General features: G+C 57.1%; 1 protein-coding gene across 2 annotated transcripts; it reads left to right on the top strand.

Annotated features, from left to right (window-relative positions):
- Positions 1–1,964: 1,964 nt before the first annotated feature.
- Positions 1,965–22,441, top strand: LHX6 (LIM homeobox 6). Of its 2 annotated transcripts, XM_088146836.1 has the most exons (10): positions 1,965–2,240; positions 3,243–3,321; positions 3,417–3,602; positions 3,681–3,802; positions 11,217–11,437; positions 16,303–16,403; positions 16,490–16,585; positions 17,378–17,552; positions 18,103–18,206; positions 19,446–22,441. In XM_088146836.1, exons 1-10 carry the CDS (start codon positions 2,209–2,211, stop codon positions 19,464–19,466), a joined length of 1,137 nt encoding a protein of 378 aa, XP_088002962.1. In that variant the 5' UTR covers positions 1,965–2,208; the 3' UTR covers positions 19,467–22,441. The 2 variants fall into 2 exon arrangements, with proteins under 2 accessions (XP_088002962.1, XP_088002963.1); XM_088146837.1 differs by lacking the exon at positions 3,243–3,321.
- The last annotated feature ends 105 nt before the right edge of the window (positions 22,442–22,546 follow it).

Raw genomic sequence — 22,546 nt, 5'->3', positions numbered from 1 at the left:
CCTGTGTGGCTAGATCTAGCTCCAGAGTTTAAGGTGTGTGAGTTGAGTGTGTTTAAGTGTGAGTGTTTTCACTTCTTCGGTATTTGTTCTGACCTGGAGATAACAAAGAGTTCTGGTGAGCTGACGGTCTGCCTAGAATATATCTCTGACCGATAGTAAAACATGGTTTGAATTGCCTGACCTTTCCAGCAACAGAAAGTCGGAGTTTCTTGCATCTTGAAACCTGGGAAACCCTGAAAGGGGGCAATGAAGTTGGTCATGTTTGTCTGTGAGTAACAGCTGCATTGAACACATCTGGCCGTATATGTATCCATTCTTTTTTAAAAAAAAAAAAGTGGCACCACAGGAATAAACTTTTATCCCAATTTTAAAAGTGCACCTTGTTGAACTTTCGTCATTTGTCATGAGAGGCCAAGTCCTCTGCCTTCAAAGCTGGTCAATCGGCCCCCAGCATTTGGGTGAATTTTTAAAATTTTGTGTAATTACAAATGGGGAGGAGCACCAGGAGAATTGGAGTGGAGAAGGAGCTAAGAAGTCGACATTAGGAGGAGCCAGATGCAAATGAAGCTCACTGGGAGATCTTAGACCAGCCGTGGGCTCTCTGTGTAACCAGCCTTGGAGGGATGGTGGCGAGGAGGCAGATGGAGATGGGGAAGACGCTCCTTGTCCTCAAAGAGACGCTACAATGTGCAAGTAATTAAAGAAGATGCACTCCTGATTACGTGGTTTGTGAGCTGCTGAGGGAATTTCTGGTTAGGTAGAGAAGAAAGGAAAGCGAGATTAGGCAGCCGATGAGAGGAGGAGCAAAGCCTCGACCCCTCAGTCCAAAACCTTTTGCAGCCTTTCAGAAGACGTGCTGGAAGAGTTTGGGAACTGTAATTCGTAGACCGATCCACCTTCCACGTTTCCCTTTCTGCAAGGAACATATTTTAATACTCTTCTATGACCATCTTTGGCCCCCCAAAACAGCAGGGACTGTTCTGTTGATAAATGGGTGCTTCTGGATTCAAACTCTGCTAGCGTGAGATAGGAAGGCGGCCTGAGAAAGTCCTTGGCTGAGCTTAAAGCCTTGCGACTGGCCAGGAAGGTTGGCATTAGACTAGATGGGCATTCAATCTCTGCCCAGGCTCATTTGTCCTGTGGAGAGGCAGCCCTCGCAGGCTGGCGGGTCAGTTTCCCTTCGGTTCCTAATGCATTTTGGCACAACAGCAGCAGCTTTCAGGTTGCCCCTGAAACAACTTCCCCTTCTTTCCCTGCCCAATTTGGCTGTCAGTCCCAATCAGGGTGATTATCCACCCCAGCCCCGGACCTGAGCCTGGCCTTCCTTCCTCTCCCCTGGACTTGCTTCCCCTGGACTGACTTCAGGGAGAAGCCGCGGCCAGGCCCTTGCATCCTCAAGGCGATCGAGTTACCCCGTGGCCTCCCACCGCAGCCGCTGCCAAGAGGGAGGCAAGAGACAGGAAGGGGAAAGGCCCGCGTTCCCCCTCTGCCAGGCTCCCTGGAGCTGGGGCACCAAGGTGAGGCAGCCAGGTGGCGGCAAGCCAGGCCGAGGCCCCTCTGGAGCCGCCTGGGTGCTTCGGGGTACGTTGCAAGCGCCATCCCTGCACACCGGTGGGCGTTGCAGCAGCCTCAGAGCCTCCAAGGTGGAAGCAAAGGGAGACTCCAGCCCAAAGGGCAGGCGGAACATAAATCATGGGCTGGTTGTGTGCACATAGCCGGCCAATTTGTTGGTCAAAAGCGTCACATGTGAATGGAAGACTCCCAAGCTTGTTCACGGGAAGCAGGCGGGTTTGTTCCTGGACCAGGTGGTTCTGCCTGGAAGGTGTCCCTCTGTGCTGATAGCCTGAGACCCGGGCCTGCTCTGAACTCTGCGCGCCCTCAGGGGCTCGCTCTGCCTTCTGGTTGCGTCTCTGTCACGAAGGTGCAGGGGAGATGGTGCGTCTGTGGAAGGAGACGGGGCCTGCCTATCGCCTTGCGCACGCCTGGCCTCTCCTTCCTCCCCGCCCTGTTTAGCTGCAAGCAAGGAAGGAGGAACTTGAGGGCGGCGGGGAAGGGGGGGAACGTCCCAGGCAAAAGGGGGAAAAAGAGGAAAAAGTCAAGTCCTCTCCAGCAGCTGCGCGCGGCAGTGGCGGCGGCGGGTGAGTCACGTCTGGGTGGCCGCGGCTGCTGAGGGGAGCTCCTTCCTCGTGCCCCCCATGTTCTGGAAGAATGAGCCCCCGGGCGAGCAGTCGCGGACTGAGGTGAGGCAGAGCCCGCAAAGCACGGGGGGGGGGCAGGAGGAGGGGTGTGCGGCAGGAGGCGAGAAGCAAGCCCCCTCCCCAGCCACACGATCCTCTGTCCCAGGCGAGGAGAATGGCCGGGGACAGCCACGCTGCCCTGCTCTTCCAGAGAACCGGGTCCCAATCCCCCAGGCCCAGGCTCCCGCTGCCTTTGGGGAGGGTGGGCGGTGTGGGGCACTCGCGTTTGTCTAGCCTGGGGGAATCCGATAGCCACTGCCCCAATTCCCTTTCCTCCTGTGCCTTTTTCCCGTGGGGGAGGGAGAACGCAGGCTTGTTCCAATTTGGGGGATGTGTTCGGATTCCTCAGTTGTCTTATCAGGGCTGCTTGTTCCTTGTTTTGGAGAAGGGAGGGGGCCTTCCAGCGGATGAGGGGCTCAGGTTCCCCCCTCCCATTCCAGGTATCTCTTGCTGCTGGCGGGGGGGGGGGCGGTTGTTAAGCGCCAGGAAATTGGGGGGAAGACATGAAGAGGCTTGTAACCTCTGGGAGGAGAAAGATGCCCTTCTCTTTTTCGGGGGGGTCCCTCCTCCCGTCGCTGGGGGGAGAGCAAGGGCAGTGAGAGGGGCGCAGGAGAGGCTGGGGAGTGCTGGCGCGCCGTCCTTGCGCGCCCCCCACCCCCGAGGCTGATTGCCAGGTGCGCGCGCGCCTCTCCGGCCCGGCGGCGGGGCTAATTGCAGGTGCTTCGGGGCGGCGACTTTGGGAAGAAGAAGGAGGAGAGGCGGAGGCGCGGCTGGTGCCGCTGCTGCTCTGGCTGGGCACACCGAGCGGGCGCGCTGCGGCTGCCTCCCGAGCCGCTTCCTGAGGTGCCCCCCCCGCCTCTCCTCTCCTCCCCCGCCCTCCTCGGCCGCCGCGAGTGCTCGGTTCAGACACGCCGCTCTTTGCGCCTCTCCCGCCGCGCGTCGATCGACGTCGTTCCTATGGCCGCTCTGAAGTTGGGCTTTATTGTCCGGACGGGGCGACTATAGGTGGGGAGCTGGAGCCCCACAGACGGAGCCCGCCGCCCCCCTGCTGCCGCCAGCACCGCCGCCGGTCTCCTCCGCCATGGTAAGCCTCCGACGGGGAGGACTGCGCCCGGCTCTCCGCGGGCTAGGGGGGGAGGCTCTCCGCGGCTGACACGGCGCTCTCTTGGGCTCCCGCAGGCCCAGTCCGACGGGGAGGTGCTGGCCGGCGCCCTGGAGAAAGAGGAGGCGCGCTCGGGCGCCAGCACCCCGTCCACGCCGTCGGTCTGCTCGCCACCCTCCTCCGCCTCGTCCTCGCTGCCGCCGGGAGCCAAAAGCGTCTGCTCCAGCTGCGGCCTGGAGATCGTGGACCGCTACTTGCTGAAGGTAAGGGCGCCGGGCCGGGGGCTGGGAGCCGGGCCGGGCCGGGCCGGGCCTAGCCTAGCGCTTGTCCGTCGCCCGCAGGTGAACAACCTGACTTGGCACGCGCGCTGCCTGGAGTGCTCGGTGTGCCGGACGCCCCTCCGCCAGCAGAGCAGCTGCTACGTGAAAAACCAGGAGATCTTCTGCAAAATGGACTACTTCAGGTAGGCGGGCGCCGGCGCCCCGCGGAACCGCGCGGGGGCCCACGGAGAGGGTTTGCAGAGGGCAGGGCGCGTGGGAGCCGGAGGCGCTGGCGAAGGTCCGGGCGGCCCTGCGCTGGGCCCACCCCAAGGCGGCGGCGGGGCCAGATTCCCCCGCTCAGGCGGCGTCGGCGGACGGGGCAGAGCAGGCCCTGGCCGGCTGTTTTCCCCGGAGGGAGCCCTCCGTTCTTCTCCTTCCGCGAGCTCCGCAGCCGACCGTGGGAAAGTAGCCGAGCCGAGCGCGGCCGCTTTCCCTGGGGATGGACGCCGCAGGCCAGGCCGGGCCGAGCGGAAGGCTTACTGGAGCTGGGGGTATGTGCTAGCCCCTAGCCCTTCCCTGTGAAGGAACGGGGGAGCCCGAAAGAAAAGCCACGGTCCGCGACGGTCCGCGTCCCTCCTCGGCCCGCAGCCGGGACTCCCGGAGCGCGCCAGCCTGCCAGGCCTCCCGAGCTCTTCTGCGGCGGGGCAAAAAAGTCAGCGCGGGGGGAGGGGAGCTTAATTGCGGTGCCGGCAATCTCCTCCCACTGCGGTGCCGGGAGGCCGATTCCAGGACCCCAACGCCGCCTCCCCCTGCCTTTTCCCCCTCGCTCCGTTCCTGGCTCTCTGGCTCAGAGCGCGAGAACCAGGAAGCTTGCGCGCCCTTGTAGCATCTTGGCGTCGGCGTCTCCAAATTCTGGAGGCTGCGCGGCCCGGCCCGGCCCGGCCCGGCCCGGCTGGAGCGAGAACGGCGCACTGCTTCTGGCGTCGAGAGCCTGGACAGCACGGGAGGGGCACTCCCCACCGCCAACCTTGGGGCCGCCGGCCGGGCGGGCAATCTGCGAGGCGGGGAGGCTCTCTCCCCGCTAATGGCGCGGGTCTGTCCGGAGGGGAAACGGGCGAGAAGTTCCTCGGAGGAAGGCGCTGCCCGCAGGCCGTGGGTTTCTTCGAGGGGAGCTCAGGCAGGGCCCCAGCATTTCTGGGACCCTTGCGGAGGGTGGAACCGGCGAAGCCCGCCGCCGCTCTCCTCCGCCCTCCTCTCCGCTTGTTTACAAATGGAGCGTTTTTGTCTTGCGCCGTTGCGAGGGGTTCTCCTGCGGAAGGCTCGGAACGAATCCGGATTCGTTGGGGACGCGGGTCCCCTGGCCTGCGCCGCTTTCTCCCTTTCTCTTCCGTTTCCCCTGGACTTGCGGGGAGAGAAAAATCCTTTTTTTCCCCTAAACAGTCGATAAAGTTGCGCGCTTCGCCCCCGGGAGACGCGCCTCTTCGAGCGCTTCTGTTTGCGCGCTCGGAAGAAAGAGAATCAAGTGCGGCTTTGGAAAGTCGGTTTCTCGGGCTGCACCGGTGTTGCAGGCACGGCTCCTCCTTGGTAGCCCCTAAATTCCCTGGGAGTTCTTCCCGGGGCCCCGGCACTTCTAAGAAGTTCTCGGGTCCTGGAAGTCCAATCCAAGGCGAGGCGTCAGATTTCGTCCGCCGGAAGAGCTACTGTGCTCCGACGGCGCGGCGAAGCTCCTTTCGGGCGTCGGCGGCCGGTTTTGTTTCGTGAACCGCTTGATTTCGTTGACTTCCGACTGGCGGACCTGTCCTCTCCTCTCGCGCGGCAGGTGGGGTCGCTTGAGGGTCCTTCGGCGCCTCCTTCCCGCTTCTGCCCTTTAACAAAATCCGCCGTGGGGGGCAAGCGTGTTTAGCTCCCGCGGGAAGCGTCTAGGAGGGGGCGGCCAGGCGCTTTCTGCCGGTCGGCTCGGTCCGGATTGGGTTTCGCGTTGGGGACGGCTCAGACCTGAACCGTCGTTCTCCGGCTAGGAATCCCACTTCCCCCATTTCCAACCTGGGCGGAGAAAAGGGTAACGGGGGCGGGGGGGGACGGAGCCCTGCTTTTCTCTCCTGGGGGAGCGGCTCCTTTCCGACGGCCACGGGGGGGGGGGACGCGCGCGCAGCCCTTCGCTGGTGGCCGCGACTTGCGGCGGAGGCCGGGCAAAGCCGGGAGGTTTAGGACGAGACCCCTGCCTGTCGCTTGTGAGAGAAATCCCCTCGACGGCGGACCTTTCGGTCTGGAGGCTGGAGTGAACCCAGCGCAGCCCTGGGTGGTCTCTCGGCGGGTCGGGGTAGCTGCGAAAACCGGGTTGAGGCAACCCAAGTTGCGGTTCAGGTCTGGGCGAGTCAGGCGAGAGCTTCCCTCGCCCGAAGGGGGTTGGGACGCGGAGGGGCGAGCGCTCCTGGCTAACCCTGCGAAGAGAGGCTGGCTGGGGACAGTCCTGGCAGAGGCGCTGCTCTTGCCCCCCTTCGCCCGCAGGCGGAGGGGCGGCGAAGCGGAGTCGGGACCATCGCCCTGTGGCGCGAGGGTTCCTGGTGGTGGTCGCCGGTCCCTGCCGGACTCCGGCACCTGGAGCTTCAGCCTCGTGGGCATCCGGCCGGAGGCGCCTCAGCCTCAGAGGAAAGCGGCTGGGGTGGCGCAAGGACGAGGACCGTCCGGGGCGGGCGAGAGAAGTTCCCGCGGTCGAGACCCGGCCCTGGCCCCGGCGTCCTTCGGGGCGCCGTGCCCGGTGGCTTCTCGCACAAACCCTTCTCTGCGGCTGCAGCCGCACGCCCCTTCTCCGCCCCTCCCCGGAGCCCCGAAGGGAGAGAGGGAGCCGGAGCGGGTGGGCAGAGGGCGCGAAGCCAGCCCGCATTCGTCTCCCGGCGAGCCTGGGGCTGAGGCTCTCGGGGGAGCGCAGCCGTTCCGAAAGGCTGAGCCGAAGCGGCTGCCCAGCGTTGCTCTGCCTGGTTCCGGTAGCCTCAGAACCCGCCGCCGCCGAGGCTCTTTGGCCTTTGGCTGCCCCAAAACTGAGGAAAGGGCCTCTTGCTCCTTTGACGCAGGGACCTTGGGGACAGCATTCAGGTGCTGAACTTGGCCCGGTTAACTTGGTTAGTGGGGAGGGGAGGGGAGGGGAGGGGAGGGGAGGGGACCCAGCCATTTGTTGCGTGTCTGATGGTGATATCTGGAAAGGGACCAACTCGGGTGGGGTGCAGGGCGAGCCTTGGGGCTTTCAACCAAGGTGCCGCCCAGGACACCCAGTGGGAGAGCTCCAAACAGGAAGTGTGAAGCCAAATCCAGGCCGGGGCCTTCTCCCTTCTCCCCTGGCTCTTGACAAGCTCTGCTTTGGTCTGCCCGGCTCTTACCGGCTGAGCCCTTCCACGTCATCCCTTGACATTTCTAAGCCAGGAACCCCAGGGCATATTACATAGCACTGAGAAAACCCTACTCCATCTTAAAACCTTGTGGGAATGTTGGCTTCTGTTCTCTCCACCTTCTCCGGGCCAGTAGGGTTTTCCAGAAGGAGCCCTACCGAGCCTCTGGCGCTGCCCTTCACTCCTCTGGCAGGCTGGGAAGATGCTGCGGAGCGAGCGAGCGTCTGAAGGCTGGCAAGGGAGCTGCCCGTCTGTGGGCTTTGAGTGCATGAACGGTCTCTCCAGCCTCGCTTCATTCTCCAGATTTGAAGACTCCCTTGCGCTCTGCAGAAGGAACTCCGGGCGTTAATGATGAAAGGCTAGAGATTATTTCTAATATTAGCAGTCACCCTGCGGTACCTTCAAAAAGTTTGCCTCTCTTCCCCCCCCCCATTTTTTTGTGGTTTCTAGTTTCAGTTTTTTAATTCCCTCCCCATGTAAACAATTGAAAAGGGAAGCGAAAATGCCAAAGAGGGGGAAACGTGCCATATTTGCCATATCGCGTGTTGGATGTTAGGATGGGTAAGAATGGGGACAGAGGATTAATTCCTGGATCAGATTTCTGCCTGTAAAATCGGAGGAAATGCTCTGTGATGTCAGCTGCCGTTGGAAGACAGAGTGAAAATGCAAGATTCTGACTGTGGATGATAACGATGGTGGTGGTGGTGGTGGTGACAGTGAGGATTAGGTGGCAGTTTGACGCGGACCTTTAGCCAATAAAATAAAACCATTCGGAGGTTGGGAGAAGAGAAGTCTGGTTTCACAGGTGCAGCGTGTGTGGTGAGTAGGTCTGTTCCCCGGGCAAGGTTTCAGGTCCACAGAGCTGTCTCTAGGACTGAGGAAGGGGCTTCATTAGCCCCCACTTCGGCTTGATTCCTTGAACACCTCCTTTGAATGAATCAGCTCTTGCTGGTTTTGATCAGGTTTGGTAATACGTGATCTAAAACCAATATATAATTATGACATTCAGAGTACTGGCAAATAACGTGACCTCCTGAGTTTGCTCTCATTGTTTCTAGAAATGTTGGGCGCATTTTTGTCTGAGGACAGCTGGTTTCTGAAAGACTTTGGAACGCAAAATATTTCTTTGTGTTTTGGGTCTTGGCTGAGGTGTATTTTGGGTCTCCGATGATGGATTGACAGGGTAGTTCTGTGCAAGGCTGTTCACTGAGAGGCGACAATAGAAATTGAGGGAAAGCAGTCGTGCTTGTGAGCAATTGCACCTAGAGGATTTACCGTGTGGTCACTATCCTGTACTCATTTATGGAGACCCAGCTGGGACAGTGGAATTTCTTCTTAGTGTAGGAGGTATTCATGTTACAGTCAGCTAATTGATGGCCACATTTCCTATCTTAGCTTTTTTATATTCACATTTAAAAAAAAAAAAAAACCAAAGGAAGGGAATTCTTTCCCTTGCCTCAAGGATAATTTCCAGCATTGGATAGATAAGATAAGAGAACAGGACTTTTGGAGCGCTGGCAGACCGAGGAGAAAGATTAATTTAGTGCAGCTTGGGGGATATACATGTCATGGGACAGAGAAACAGAACAGAGATTTTTAAATGGAAGGTGTTCCGTGGGGTGGCAGAGGTGGGAGCATATGAGTTCGTGCAAATATCAGCATTGTTTTTGTGTGAGAAAGTGGAGCCATTCTAGGTAGAGAGGAGGAACTAGTAGCCCCCCCAAAACAAATCCTTTCGCCTGAATCACAGCCCTATAAAGCAAGGAGGGGGGAGGATGGCTTAAAATCTGGGGCTGCTTTCTCCCTCCTCCCCCTGGCTGGGAAGGCCTCAGTGGACCCTGGGGCCCCAGCCATTTTTAAAGGCTTTTCTTCCCTTTTACCGCAGCTTCTCCTGTTCCACGCTAAGTCCTGGCGTTAAAAACAGGTTCTAGAGGCTTTTGTTTAAATGAAATGCGTCTTGATTTAGCGTGGTGCCAAATTTAAGTGCGGAGCGCTAATTTAAACCTGATCAGGACTGATCCTGCTAAACAGCAGGACTGTTTCGCTATTGTTGTCTAGATAAATCTGCCCAGCGAACGCCGCCGCGGGAGAATTTCAGGGACGGCAGTTAGACTGTGTGACTTGGATGGCCTGTCGCCTTGGACGTCCTGCTGCTCAACCTTGTTTGGGCTGAGAGAACAGATCCTAACGCTTCTTTAGAGTCAAACACAGACCTGATAAAATGATTTTTAGCACACCCCATTTTAAGAAACATTAAATAATAATCCATCTGATTACTGTGACAATTTTATCTTGGTTTCTCTGGCATCTGCCGTTTTGTTTTGCTTCGTTTTTTCCCTTGTACTTAATGATTCTTCAAAGTGCTTTAATTTTTTTTTAAGTGCTCTAAATGGCTTTGTCCATACAGGACAAGTTTTATGAAAATAGAATTCTTTGTTAAATATTTGCGCAAAGGTATTAGTCTAAACTGCTGTTGAAAAAAGGAAGAGTGTTTTAAAAGGCTAGTCTGAAACAGAGGATGCAGAAAGACATTGTTAAGTAATTGGATAAAAACGTGTCCTCTGTAATGAACATCAGCTGTAATCAGTCAATTGATTGAAACCTATTAATCGAGAACCTCGGCAACTGCTAGTTAAGATATAGGTACGGCATAGAAATAAGCGATATAGATTTAACAGAATTTTTTTTCTCTCGTCTTTGATGCAGTCTGAAAGAGCGGCTATTCCGTTTACAAGGATCTGCACTTTTCCCAATCTGTTGCAGGAATGAAAAATTAATTAACACGGCTCTTTGTTTGTGCAGTCATGTAAACCAAGCATCACACAACTGGGCTCACTACATTCCCCATATGCAAGAAATTAGCAAAACCTCGTCTGGTCCCTCCCTTTTTCTGCCTCCACCGCCCTCAGAAGAAAAATCAAAAATTAAAAAAACACCAGCATTGGGTCTGCTCCGACAGAAAACCCTTTTATTTGTGTGTGTGTGTGTGTGTTTTAAAGTTGTTCTGTATCACTTGGGCCAAAAGGATGGAGGATCAGATAGGTGCCAGCTCAGGTGATGTTCTCCAGGACCAATTTCAGTGGCTTGCTGCTGACTGTGGTTTGGGGCCTCGTGAGTTCTCCCCTTCCCCGTCTTTGGTGAAAATGCTGCCAGAGACAGGGTGGTTTGCCAGAAGCCAGCTGTATTTTTTGGAGCTGAATCCTGAGAGCTTGTAGTCACTTGTTTCTTGTTAATTCCTCCCGCAAGGACCCGGGGTCTGCTCCGCTCTGCTCTGGCTCGGCTTGCGCAAAGATTCAGAAAGTTGGCCGGTGGGGGGGAGTGTCAGAAGGTGCTCAGTCCGCAGCATCTTCTGCCCAGCCTCACACGGCTGCCTGTGGCTGGGTGTGCTGTGCTTCCAGACAGCTTGCGATGACTCAGACAAGTGAGCCAAAGAGCATACTGCGCAGGGCCTCCCTTCCCTCAGGTCTCTCTTTCCTTGGAATTGAGAGACTTCTTCCAAATAAGGAGGTCTATAGAAAGCAGCCTTCTGCAAAGAAGGGGGAGAGGGGGGCTGTTCAGAGCTGGGCATCCCTGCGGAATTTGGGGAAAGGGGCAGGACCACAGAGGATGTGCACCTAAGTGAGGAGGGTGAGCCACCCAATTTTATTCCTTGATGCATCGTGCAAAAAGGCTGGTTAGCAAATAGACACCTTCAGCCAGAATCTGTCCGCCTTCACGTTTTAATGAAAGGGAAGAGAAGGAAATTTTGTACCAGGAAGGAAATGATCCTCCTTGCAAGAAAATAACTATCTTCTATATAAGTATCCCAGGAAGTCCTTTGTCGCAATCCCCTGTGATTTCAGCCTGTGTCGTTGCACGGGCTGCTTAGGGAATCTGACTGGGGGCAGGTTTAACTAGCATGCCTGCTGCCCCCTCCCTGAAGTCCACCGTGTTAGCATAATACTTGTTTTCAGAATGGCCCTTAAAGGGATCCGCGTCGTGGTACAAACCAGCTTTCTGCAAGCTAGTGATGACTGCAACGTTTGGACGGGTCAAACGTTGGGATCTAGAGTGCTGGGTCTCTGCTGTTCTGAGCTTTTGCAGGCACTGCCACGCGGATGCTCTGGGGGTCTGCCATTTCTGTATGGGGGGCAGAAGGTCGGAAGACAGCAGGCAGTGGTCGCGATAGAAGGGAAAAAAAGATGTCCCCGATGTTGCAGAGTCAAAGCGATCCTCTTTCTCCTCTCCTTTTCAGTCGGTTTGGTACCAAATGTGCTCGCTGCGGGAGGCAGATCTACGCCAGTGACTGGGTCCGAAGGGCTCGGGGCAACGCCTACCACTTGGCCTGCTTTGCCTGCTTCTCTTGCAAAAGGCAGCTTTCCACCGGAGAAGAATTTGGCCTGGTGGAGGAGAAGGTCCTCTGTCGGATTCACTACGACACCATGGTGGAGAACCTGAAACGCGCGGCGGAGAACGGTACGTGGACCCTTCGACTCGCCCTCCGTTGCGCAAGCGGAAAGTGACTCCTTCCCCTGGATGCCCCCCTCCTGGTGTGGCCACAAAGCAGGACTGGGTAATGCCCTCCATGCAGTCCTGACGGGAGAAGGAGGGCAGACTCCCCAACCTTTCCTTCCCCCACATCTGCTTGAATTAGGCCACACATAAGATGCCTTTCTGGGGAAGAAACCTCTCCATCCAGCTTCTCACAGTCAATGGTGCGAGAGAAACAGGAACTGCCAGGCGCTCTCTTAATGCTTGGCAGGAATTCCCCACTTTTGATTTTGAATGGGTTTCCGTACGGGATGGTTGATGTGCCTTTAGGATCCGAGAAAGCAGACAAGAGCTCAAAGTATTGGATGCGGGCTGCTTGGCGCTTGCCAAAATCCAAACGATTTAAAAATGCCAAGAAGCAAACATGGCTTCTTGGCAAAGCTGGCAGGATGGAGATTCGCTGACCGGTCTCCTCTGATGAGTTCAAGATGTGCAAAGGACCCCAGTAGCCAAGTGGGATGATATGGAAAGGGTGGTGTCCGCCCAGTTGAGAAGACTTGCGAATCTTCACTTCTGACTGGATCCAGGAGGCAAAATGGAGATCTTCCTTGGTGACGGTGTGTTAGAGGGGAAGTTGGCAGGGGAACTGGTGGCATCTGGGACAGCAGCTTCTGTAGAAGCAGCAGAGGAGGCCCTTATTTTGGGGGGCTTTTTAAGGCCCTGGGGTTAGCGCTCTTATGAATGAGTCAGCCAAAGCTTGGGGCTCGCTCTTGGGAGGGTCAGCCAAGTCCTGCGGCCTTCTGACTTCTGTCTGGGTTCCTTGTCAATGGAGGAAAGTCCGTGGTTTCAGGAAAGTCCTCGTGCTCATAGAACACTAACCTTGACTCTGATCTTTAGCCACACAGACGTGGCTGCGTGTTTTCCTCATCTGTGGCGTGCCCTCTGCCCTTTTATTTGAGCGTCTCTTCTTTCAGAGCGCCTTTCTCTTTTGAACCAGTCTTGATGCACAACTGCGTTTCAGCCTATTGTCCGGGGAGGCGGTGGGGGGGTCCTCGGGTAGGAATTAAAACTGGCCCAGCATGCTTGTGACTTATTTATTCATCTACTATGAACCAGATTTATATAAGACCCCCTCCCCAACTCAAACAGCGTGACTCTGGGCAGCCTACAGCACAAAAACCAACAATAAACCAAATCTCAAACCAAACCCCAAACCATATCCCATTAAAACAGGTACAATATTTAAACATAAAATCCGGACTATAAAATAGCGACTAAGCACCGCAACGTAGCAGCCACAAGGGGGCTCCACTCAACTGCCCCACAACGTCTGGAGGCAAAGCCCGGTCTTGGCTGCCTGTAATCCGCCTCTTGGCTAGAGCATAGACTGGATTTATCCTTGAATTGCTCTCCCCAGAAACCGTAGGCCAGACCTAGACTCTTCATGAGCGTGGCTGCTTGGAAGGGGTACCGTCGGCGTCATAAGATGCCCCAAATCCTCTTTCCCAGGTTTTCCCACTTTTTGACGAAGAGGCAGAGAAAAGAACAGGTTCGGCTCAGGGTTGACATGACTGTCTGCGCCAGCCGTGGCTCTTTCCTCCCTTTTCTCAGATGAACACGCGTGTGACTCCCGAGAGACAGAACTTTGCTCAAGTGTTAAAAAGTCCTTTGATTTTTCTCTCTCTCTCTCTCTCTTTTTCTGAGCAAATGCAAGAGAGAGAGAGACAGAGGGAGGGAGAGCACATGGGCCCTCTTGCGCAGCAGATGGAAACGATTTTGGAAAAGGGGCAGTCGAAGAAGGAGGGGAAATCTGAAAATGAAAATAATCAATGTTTCTGTTTACAAGGTTTAAGCAAGGAGATGAAAACAAAATGAAAACAAGATGCCAAGGCGGGCTGGGGCGGGAGGCTGGGCGCCTGAGCCGCTGGGTCGCGGTGCATCCTCCTGGCCAGTGTGGCCTGGCAGCGGGTTAGGCTTGAGCCTGGACCCGGGTTCAGAGGCTTTCTGGGCTGCGGGAGCCTTCTGGGTGGCCCTGCATGAGTGAATGGGATCCCCCTTGACCTCCTGTCTGTGCAGGGGGGTGCAGGCGACCTAGCTCGGAGGCCAGAAGCGAAGGGGTAAGCAAGGGGGCTGGTTAAGTGGGTGGCAAGCGACAGACAGCCGTGTGGCCCGGGGAGGAGAGCTCTCCAGGTCTTCCAGCCACAGAGAGGTTTCCACGAGTGCTTCGGGGTGGTGTTTTCTCACCGGCAGTTCTTCTGGGAGGGGACGGCCCTTTCCCGGCCCTTAGAGGTCAGCAGATAAATGCTAACAGGACCTTTTGGGGCTCTCGGTCTTGCATGAATGCGGCTGGTCAGCCCTGGGAGATCCAAAGGCGGATTCGGTGGCCCTTGGCCAGTAAGGCTGCTCTGATGTTCCAACCATCAGAGATTCTCGGAGGGCCGGCAATGGCCGAATGGTTTGCTCGTGTTCAGATGCAGAAAGGGAATCGGTCGCTCGGGGCCCGTGAGGAGAAACTGCAGCCCTTCGTCCTACCCGGGAGTCTGGCTCGGGCTGCCGTGCAAAGCCCCAAAAGGATCTTTGATCGAGCAGCTTCCCCCGAGGGTTTGCGGATCTTGGGGGCAGCGCAGAGGATCGTTTGCAGCTGCGATGGCTTGCTTTCTGGGGCTGGATTCCTTGAGGAGGCTGGTGGGAGATGATCAGACAGTCGGAGCAGGCCGTGGTTTGGCTAGCCATGAGTCAAAACGGGGGCGCTCACAGCCATGCTCTCTCTCCAGCCCTCGTGAGCCGCAGGACGGGCTTCAGGCGTCCCCAGAGTCACAGCCTTCGAGCCCGTGAAGACTCGGGCGAAGGCTTTCTGCGCTGGCCTGGTGGAGTTTCAAGATCTTATTGTACTAGAGGCAGGAAGGGCCTTTCCAAGCTCGTCGCCCATTCCTCTTTAAAAAAAAAAAGGAAGTTGGTCATTTCTGAATAAACCGGAACACCAGCAAGAAGGGGACTTCAGCAGTATTGGGAGTGCGCTATCCACGTGCTCGGAGGCGCTGCTGGCGTTTCGCTTGCCTCTGGCTGGCCTCGACTGGTGTTCTGGTTCTCCCTCTGAGACGCGGGGAGCTAACGTTTGTATTTCATGTTTAAATATCGGAGAGAGAGATTAAAAAAAAGCATTTCTTCCAAATATTCTGATGCTCTCCTGGTTCCCTTTGAAACCCATTTTGCTGAAGAAGAACTGAGGTTGCTGTTGAGATCAGCCTGCTCCTCGTTTGGGCTCCAACCCAGCCTGGTCCGGTGCCTCCAAAGTGGGCTTCTGCATCTCTTCCTCCAAGGCCAAGCCTGCCTGGATGGGAAACGGGGGTCCCCCCCACCGCCTGCCCCCTTGTGCTGGAGCCGGACCTCGGTGCAAGGCAGCCCTCCCCCCCCGGCGCTTCCTCTGGGCTCTGGATGCCAGGAGTTCCCCGAAGGGCACCGTGTCAACTTGGAGGGCAGTGACGGGCAGAGGCCAGGTGGCAGCCGAGCGGCATGGCCCGCACTCTTTCCTGCTGACCCCTGGGAGGGGACGCCAAGGCGAAATCGGCAGCGCCCTCGGAGCCTAAGCCTTCCTCTGGGGATTGCAAAGTGATTTTGCCTGCGCGGGTTTTCCAAGGAAAGGAAAATAAACAGATGTTGCTGAGGCTGACTTCCATTAATCATCCCAAAGCAGCGAGTCACCCTGCTAAACAAGAAAAGGAAAGAGAATGCCTTCAACGTGGGCCAAGATAATCACGTCCCGAGTCTTGCCTCCCACCCGAGCCCCTTGAGAGGGCGAGCAGCGCCTGAATGCCACGGCTGGTGGGTTCCCACACTGGTGGCTGTCCCCTCAGTGCCTAGGCCTTGCGTGTCCCCCCCCCCCGCAGCACATGTGGCTCAAGCTGCCCGACTGGTCCTGCCCGGGCGCAAGGGCTCTGGGAGGTCCGCAGAATCCCTCTCACTGAGCTGGTTTTTGCTGGACGTCAGGTGGGGGGCCGGCAAAGAAGCAAGTCTCAGCAGAAAATACTCTCCCCGCACTTCTGTTTTCCCCATTAAAGTCATAACGGTGGACCCTGGGAAAAATACCAGGAAACACCCAAATAAATTACTAATGAGGGTAGCCGGGAGGAAGGAACTGAGTGACCTATATCCGTGGTTACCCGCGATGGGCTCTGCCTGGGAGACGGAGGTCCGCCGTTTCCTGGGAAAGAAGCCGTGCCATGAAGCTGCAGTCTGGGTGGGACAGATGGAAGAGTGTCGGTTCCTGGAAACGGGTCCCAAGAGACGGCCCCGTGGTGGGGGGAAACTTGTGGTTGGAGGGGGAGGATCAGAATGTGCCCTGGGGCAGCCCTGCTGCCCTGAGAAGGGGGTGCTGTGGGCGCCCCCCGTTCCTCCTTCCCAGTGCTTCTGAACGGGGTTTGGCCCCAAACTGAAAGCTTGGTGTTCCTGACATCGCATTCCTTGCGCTCACCTGCCTGCTCGTGAACGCCAGGCGAGGCGGCATGGGGAGCCCTTTTCACAAAGGAAGGCGAAAACAACTGCACGAACAGGAGAGAGACAAGTCCCTTTGAAACCCAGCCCCAGAGAGCCAAAGAAAGGCGCCTTGGCGAGGCCCCCGAGCGTGTCTGAAGCCTGTCTGTGCCAGGAGGGGTCCGTCTGGGCGGCTGTTCGCACCAGGAAGTCCCCAGAGCCAGCGTTTCCTTTCCTCTTTCCGCAGCAGCCCAGCTTCAGCCGATGGCGGACTTGCGTTCCCGTAAGCGCCAGCCGGGAGATGAGTCAAGCCCAGCGGTGTGGCCTGTTGTGCCCCCCCCGCCCCCGTGGGTCTCCGCTCATCCCCCTTTCTCTTGCAGGGAACGGCATCACGCTAGAAGGGGCTGTCCCCTCCGAGCAAGACAGCCAGCCGAAGCCAGCTAAGAGAGCCCGGACCTCCTTTACAGCAGAGCAGCTGCAGGTAGAGAGCTGGGGGGCCCGGGGAGCGGGTGGGACGCCACATGCCAGGAGGGGTCCCGCTCACCCTGCACCTCGCCCTCCGTGCAGGTCATGCAAGCCCAATTCGCTCAGGATAACAATCCAGACGCTCAGACTCTGCAGAAGCTGGCGGACATGACCGGACTCAGCAGGAGAGTTATTCAGGTGAGGGACCCCCGGGAGACCTGGACCCACCCCCCTCTTGACTCGTTCTGGCTCCGGGGCCCTTCAGGAACCGGTCCAGAGCGGGATGGAAGTGGCAGTCGCGGGATGCTGCGCAACAGTCCAACTGCAGCGAGGGAAGTGAAAGGACTGCGGAGCAGAGCAGAGCAGGAATGCCCAGAGCAAGAGGGGGCCTTGGGACAGTGACCGGGAGCTAGGACTCTGAGGAAGAGCCGGTCCAGCTGTCCAGCAAGCGCACGAAGCGAGCCCTGAACTTCGAGTCCTGAAGACTGGGAGAGGTTGTAACTAATATTTCCCCGAGAGCGAGAAAAACCCGTGTGTGGCGTCTCTCGCAGCGCAGGGAACCTCACTCTGGCTGTGCCAGGGCGGGTTGCTTGCCCTGGGACAGAGCGCGTGCCCGAGTTTGGGGTCCTCCGCTGAAGTCTGAACAGCACAGGCCTCAGAGGGCCACACTGCAGAAGTTCTCCTAAATGTTGGATTGGCCTGGACGGGTTTATCTGTGGGATAGTCTCATCTGCTCCAGCCCGCCCTTTCCCCAGGACTAGAGGTGGCCACCAGCTCCTCTGGTTTCCAGACGCTTCCTCGTCCTGCACGCCCTGCTGGTCCTCCTCCCCAGCGGCTCCTCCATTTCGTCTCACAAAGGAAGATTTTGTGCAGGCTTTGTTTTCTCAGCCTCCCCAAAGGTGCTCAATGGAGGGAAAATAAGATAATTGCCAGGGGGGTCCCCATGAAAAACATTGGGGTGCCCCTCTCAAAGCCTGCCTCTTTTTCCAGGTTTGGTTTCAGAACTGCAGAGCGCGGCATAAAAAACACACCCCTCAACACACAGTGCCTCCCTCGGGGGGCTCCCAGTCCCGCATCCCTTCCGTGCTGCCGGAGGACCTCCACTACTCCCCTTTCAGCGGTCCCGAGCGGGCCAGGATGGTGACCCTCCACAGCTACATAGAGAGTAAGTGGGGGGGGGTGCTTGAGCGGGAGAGTCTGATCGGAGTCTGGATGGGGGGCTCGGCCTTGGGGGTAATGCTGGCCACCCTTAGGAGTCATGCCGGGATCGCGGGGCGGGATTATTCCAGTGAAAGTGGATGGGAGACCACCTGGGGGAGAAAAAGGAACAAAAACGGTGTGAAAGGCTAGAAGCTGAGGGTCCCCCCCAGCCTGCAGCTGAGCTCCTCTGGGAGGCTGGTTCTGCAGGCCGACCTTTATTTTCTGCCCGGACTGGTCTCTTCTGGGGCACTGTGAGAAGCCCCCTTTCCTACTGGAGCAGAGGGCTGCAGATCGTCGGGGCCAGACCCGAGCACCGCAGTCCCCAGGGCAGGATGAGGCCCAGACGCAGGGAGAAATACTGTCGTTCGACTGAGCGGCAGAAAGGAGGCGTGCCAATTCTGCCCCCAGACCCCCTTCCAGCCTGTGCCCCCTGCAGACAGCCCCTCTGTGCTTGCGCCCCGGGGGATGCTTGTCAGTTCCTGCCCCCGGACCCACAGCTGCCGTCTCCTTTGCAGGCCAGGTCCAGTGTGGCCAGATGCACTGCCGCCTCCCTTACGGCGCCCCCCCCGTGCACCTCAAAGCCGACATGGAAGGAGCCCTGTCGAGCAGAGGGGAGAAGGTAGGAAGCGGCGCTCCCGCGGCAACCACGGCGGGGTACCAAGGGGCGCCCCCACCCCCGTCGCTGATCCAGAACAGTCTCTGCCAGACTGGCCTTTGGGGTTCGGGCGTAAGGCCCCTCCTCGCCTGCCTGGGGGTGGGTGGGTGGGTGGCGGTTCCGACTTCCCTTCGTTCCGCCCGGACTGCCTCCGGTTCTGCTGGGCACCCCGACTGGTCAAGCGCTTGGGGTCGCGGGTCAGGTCACGTGACACTCCTGGCCGTTCTGCTGGCTGGCTGGCAGGAAGGTCGACCGGGAGGTGGGTGAGCTGGCGTCCCGAAGTGTTCGGCAGACGTACAGGAATAAACGCAGGGCTCCAGCGTGGGAGGACAGGTTCCGATTTAGCCTCAGGTAATCGGAACGTGGGCTGGGCTCGCGCCTTAGCTTTGCTCCTCATCCCTCATGCTCTCGTCCAGCCGTTGCACCGTCTGGGTCAGTATCTTTGTAGGTGGGGACAGGTCCACAGAGGAGTGCTGTGGCTTGGCCCCGTCCCGGGCATCTCTGCCTAGAACAGGGCCCTGGATATCGAGCGGGCACTCCTCTGCTGGACGGCCCGACGGCCCTTCTCCGCACGCAGCAGGGCTCCACGAGGGGTGAAATGTTCCCAAGCAGCACAATTCAGGCGAGTCCCAGCAGCCGAGCGACCTTTGCTTTGTTGACCATCACTGGAAGCAAAGCCCACCTTCCCCACCACCATATCTATTTCTTCGACTTTTGGAGGCCAGTGTGCCAGCTGCTCAGGTGGGCTGGGAATGGAGAGAACTCTGACATTCGCATCCTGCTGCAGGCCTGGGCATCAGCCTGGTGGGAACACAATTCTTACCTCAGTCCCCTCCAACTGGAGAGAGAGACATCCTGCCATCTTCTGCAGTCTTGTTCTGACCTCACAGATCCAGCCTGTTCTGCCCGACATTTGCTCCAAATAGCCCGCCATGCCAGTCTAGCAACCGGCTGGGCTATCTAGGGCACAGAGGGCCACCTGCATCTCAGATAGAGTCATCCGGATGGCTTTGGCCATCCTGCCCTTCTAGGACCACCTTCCCAGCGGGGGGCATCTCGCGCGGTGAGCCTTGGAGAGGGAGGGGAGATCACTGGGGTCTCCATTCCCTTCCTGTCCCTTCTCTCCTGGTCCCCACCTCTGTGCCAACAGTGTCCCCCTTTGCTGCCGTGTCTGCCAAGCCTTCTCTCTGATTTTCCTGGCAGGTGATCTTGTTCCAGTACTGACTGCTCCTTCTCTTTTGCATCTCCCGGGACTCGTGATGCCACTGCTGCTTAATCTCCTTACCATTTCACCCATGGCAACCAGGGGACCTTCGGCATGAGAACCCCTTCACGGTCTTCTCAGCCCTGGCTTCTAATCCGGCCTCTGGATCTCAGCCACTAGTTGCCATGGCCGTGGCCACCAGCCGCTGAGCATTCCCCAGTGGTGGTCTTCATCTGGTGGACTTGCTGGCTGGTGAAGACTCTGGGCAGTGCCCTCTCTGGGTGACCGAAGCAAGGGGACTTACTGTGGATATATCTTGTCTGCTACAAGTTCAACCCATGTAAGAAAAGAAACTGAGCCACCTGGGCTAAACGTGCTCACGCTACCGTGGAACGCTGTTGATCTTCAACCTGTGTAAGAATCAAGTCTACTAACTTACCAACATTCAGCCTTTAGATGGAAACGTGGAGGCGAAACGCCATTTCAACAAAGAGGACCGTGGATCTTGATCTGCCGATTCCTTTCCAACTCTTGGGGCTTTTGACTGTCCCCGTAAGCAACATCGGTCTGTTTTTTGGATGGGCGGGTCTTTGCAGCTCTCAGACCAGATGCTGGACCTGCCCTGAGAGGTGCCGATCCAGGCGCTCCTCAAACCATCACGGACGCTTCTAATCCGACCACCCGGCAGCCGGGGGGAAACGTCTGTCTTCCTAAAGCCTGGGAGCAGAATCCAACAATGAGGGCTTGAGCCTTTGCACAGAGCTGAGAAAATATTTTAAAATTCCCTGGTGCCAACTTCAAACTTTTTTTTTTTTTAAGAAACGGGGGGCGGGGGTGACTGAACGCCTGGGACTTTGTGCTACCGGGACTGTTGACAAAACTGGAACTTCCCTCTCTCTCTTTCTCTCTTATTTTAAAAAAAAGGTATTTGGTGTTCTCAGGTTGTGCGAGATGGAGCAGCTGAGCAAAAGCACTTGGCGTTTTCAGTCTGACTAGCCACTGTTCATCACGGCCTCCAGCTTTGTCTCGCTACGGCTAGGCAGCTGCTAGGTTAACTGACCCGTGAAATGTCTCTTTGACGGAAAGGCCCTTTAGACCTAATCGCTTCTCTGAATGGGGCATCCACAGGGCCTTGCACAGGGCCATCACCTCCACAGCCAACCGCGTCACCCTCTTCCGGCTGAAATGGAACGGATGGGGCTCCTTCTCGGAGCAGTTCCTCCCAGGACTTGCCACCCAAAGGCGCAGGCGTTGCACCAATCTAGGCAGGTCCCCCATTTCTCCCCGGGCGGGGTTGGCGGTCTCTTCCCGTGGTTCTGCCCCTTCGTGGTCCACCCGCACTGCTGGGAAGGTCCTACGGCAGTGCCCGGGTGGACTGGCTTCTGAGAATTAACCCAGAGAGCAGCGCTGGGCCTGAAAGAGGAAGCGCGCCCAGCTGTGCTTACTGGTGGTCCTCAGTGGTCAGCGCGGGAAAGGAGGCGAGCGCAGCGTGACCTTCGAACTCCCTTACTCAGAAGTCCTGTGAATTGCGGTGGAGACACAGGTCACCCACCCTGATGTGGGGCAACTGCCTTTATGTCAAAGGGGAGAGCAACTGCTTTGGTGCCCGAGTTGGGTCAGCGCGGGGCCTTTGAGCGAGCTGTTTTTCCAGCCCCTCCCCGCGACTCCCTTTCCCGTCGAAAGGGCTGCCCTCGCCAAGCTCTCCTTGGCCTGAAGGATGAGGAGGCATCCAAGGGTGGGGCTGACCAGCAGCCCAGAGGGCAGGAAAGAGCCCGGCAGGCCTTGTCTTAGCGTCCTCCGGATCGCCAAGGCAGCGTTGGCCTTTCCTCCTTGCGAGGGTCAGGGAGCAGCCGGGACGAGCACCTTTTCAAACCCAAGGGGCATTTGTGCTTTGGCCCCACCAAGTTGTCAGCTCTTGCAGGATGGGAAACCGTTCCTCGTTCATGAAACAGAGGTCTGTGGAAAATAGGGAGATGCCCTGGAACGGAAGGTGGGTCCCCTCCTGTCTTTAGACTAGCGTCGCCTTAGCCAACCTCTCTCTCTTTGGGCGAAGCTTTCCAGCTATGTGCATTAAATGCACACGCACACAGCCGAACAGGGGGGCCCTCTGACCCTGCAAGGGCCAACTCCGCTCAGCAAAGCTCTGTGCATGCTCTGAGGCACCTCTGGAGGTGGGACCACACCGATCCATCCGCCTGTAAAATCCTCCCGTCCCTCTTTTTGCCAGTATTCCAAACTGCACCTCCAGCGCCGGCGTAATTGGACATGGGGGTAGAAATCGTTCATCCCATTTGCTTCTCACAACCATGTTGTGTGACGCTCCCAGCGAATTTGCTAACAGCCCCATCCGATGGGCCGGCAATGAATAAGATTAGCCGGAATCTACACAACTCTATTCCCCACAAATAGCATCCTTTGGAATCCGGCACGGATTGTAGTTTCCTATATGGAATGCGTTTGAATTTTCTATAGCTCTGAGAGCTGGAAAAAGAATAAAATAAAAGTGGAATCTAGTGGGATTCCAAAGGAGGTACAAAAATGAATTTCCAGTAACTCGGGAGGGCAGTTGCTTTGTCCTGCCCGCGGAAGAACCCGAAATATTCACGCCACTAAGCGCTGATTGATGTACAGTCTTTGATTCAAGCAGGTGGGGCTTGCGGGGTCTCTGAGAGGCAGCAGCGCGTCTCCCTCTCCCCGCATCTCCTCTTTTTAAAAGCTGGGATGGGCAGAATACACTGAATACGCGGCGCACGGAGGGGTAGCCGCCTGGCCTCGCCAGGAGAAGCCGGGCGCGGAGGCCGTGCCAAGCCGTCTCGGGAAAAGGAGCAGACTGTTTTGTTTGTAGATTGTTGCAATTTCTGCATGTCTAGGTGAACGTGGCTCAAAATAACCTTCGAAAGAACAGGCGGTCAGGACTGGTATTTATTTAAGAAAGGAAAGAAGAAAGAAAAAAGAGAGAGAAATGTAAAGCACTTTTTAAAACAAAAAAAAAAAGAACAAGGTCAGAACCAATGTTTGTTTTATTAGCTCCTTTTACTGTTGTGCTTTGTAAATGTCTTATTTGTGTAATAAATAAAGTTAACGCGAGTCGAAGTGCTGG

Source organism: Python bivittatus, unplaced genomic scaffold (genome assembly GCF_059951505.1).
Source record: "Python bivittatus isolate LINGU-HERP-01145 unplaced genomic scaffold, Pbiv_v1 ctg000160_np1212, whole genome shotgun sequence".
NCBI lineage: Eukaryota > Metazoa > Chordata > Lepidosauria > Squamata > Pythonidae > Python > Python bivittatus.
Note: the sequence above shows the minus strand (reverse complement) of the source record. Positions and strands in the feature narration are given on the sequence as shown.

Excerpts from the sequence above, each read along its gene's own strand:
- LHX6 (XM_088146836.1), top strand. The coding sequence starts at position 2,209 with ATGAGCCCCCGGGCGAGCAGTCGCGGACTGAG. Across the intron at positions 3,322-3,416 it reads CGCCGGTCTCCTCCGCCATG|GCCCAGTCCGACGGGGAGGT; the intron begins GTAAGCCTCCGA and ends GGGCTCCCGCAG. Across the intron at positions 18,207-19,445 it reads TGTCGAGCAGAGGGGAGAAG|GTGATCTTGTTCCAGTACTG; the intron begins GTAGGAAGCGGC and ends TTTTCCTGGCAG.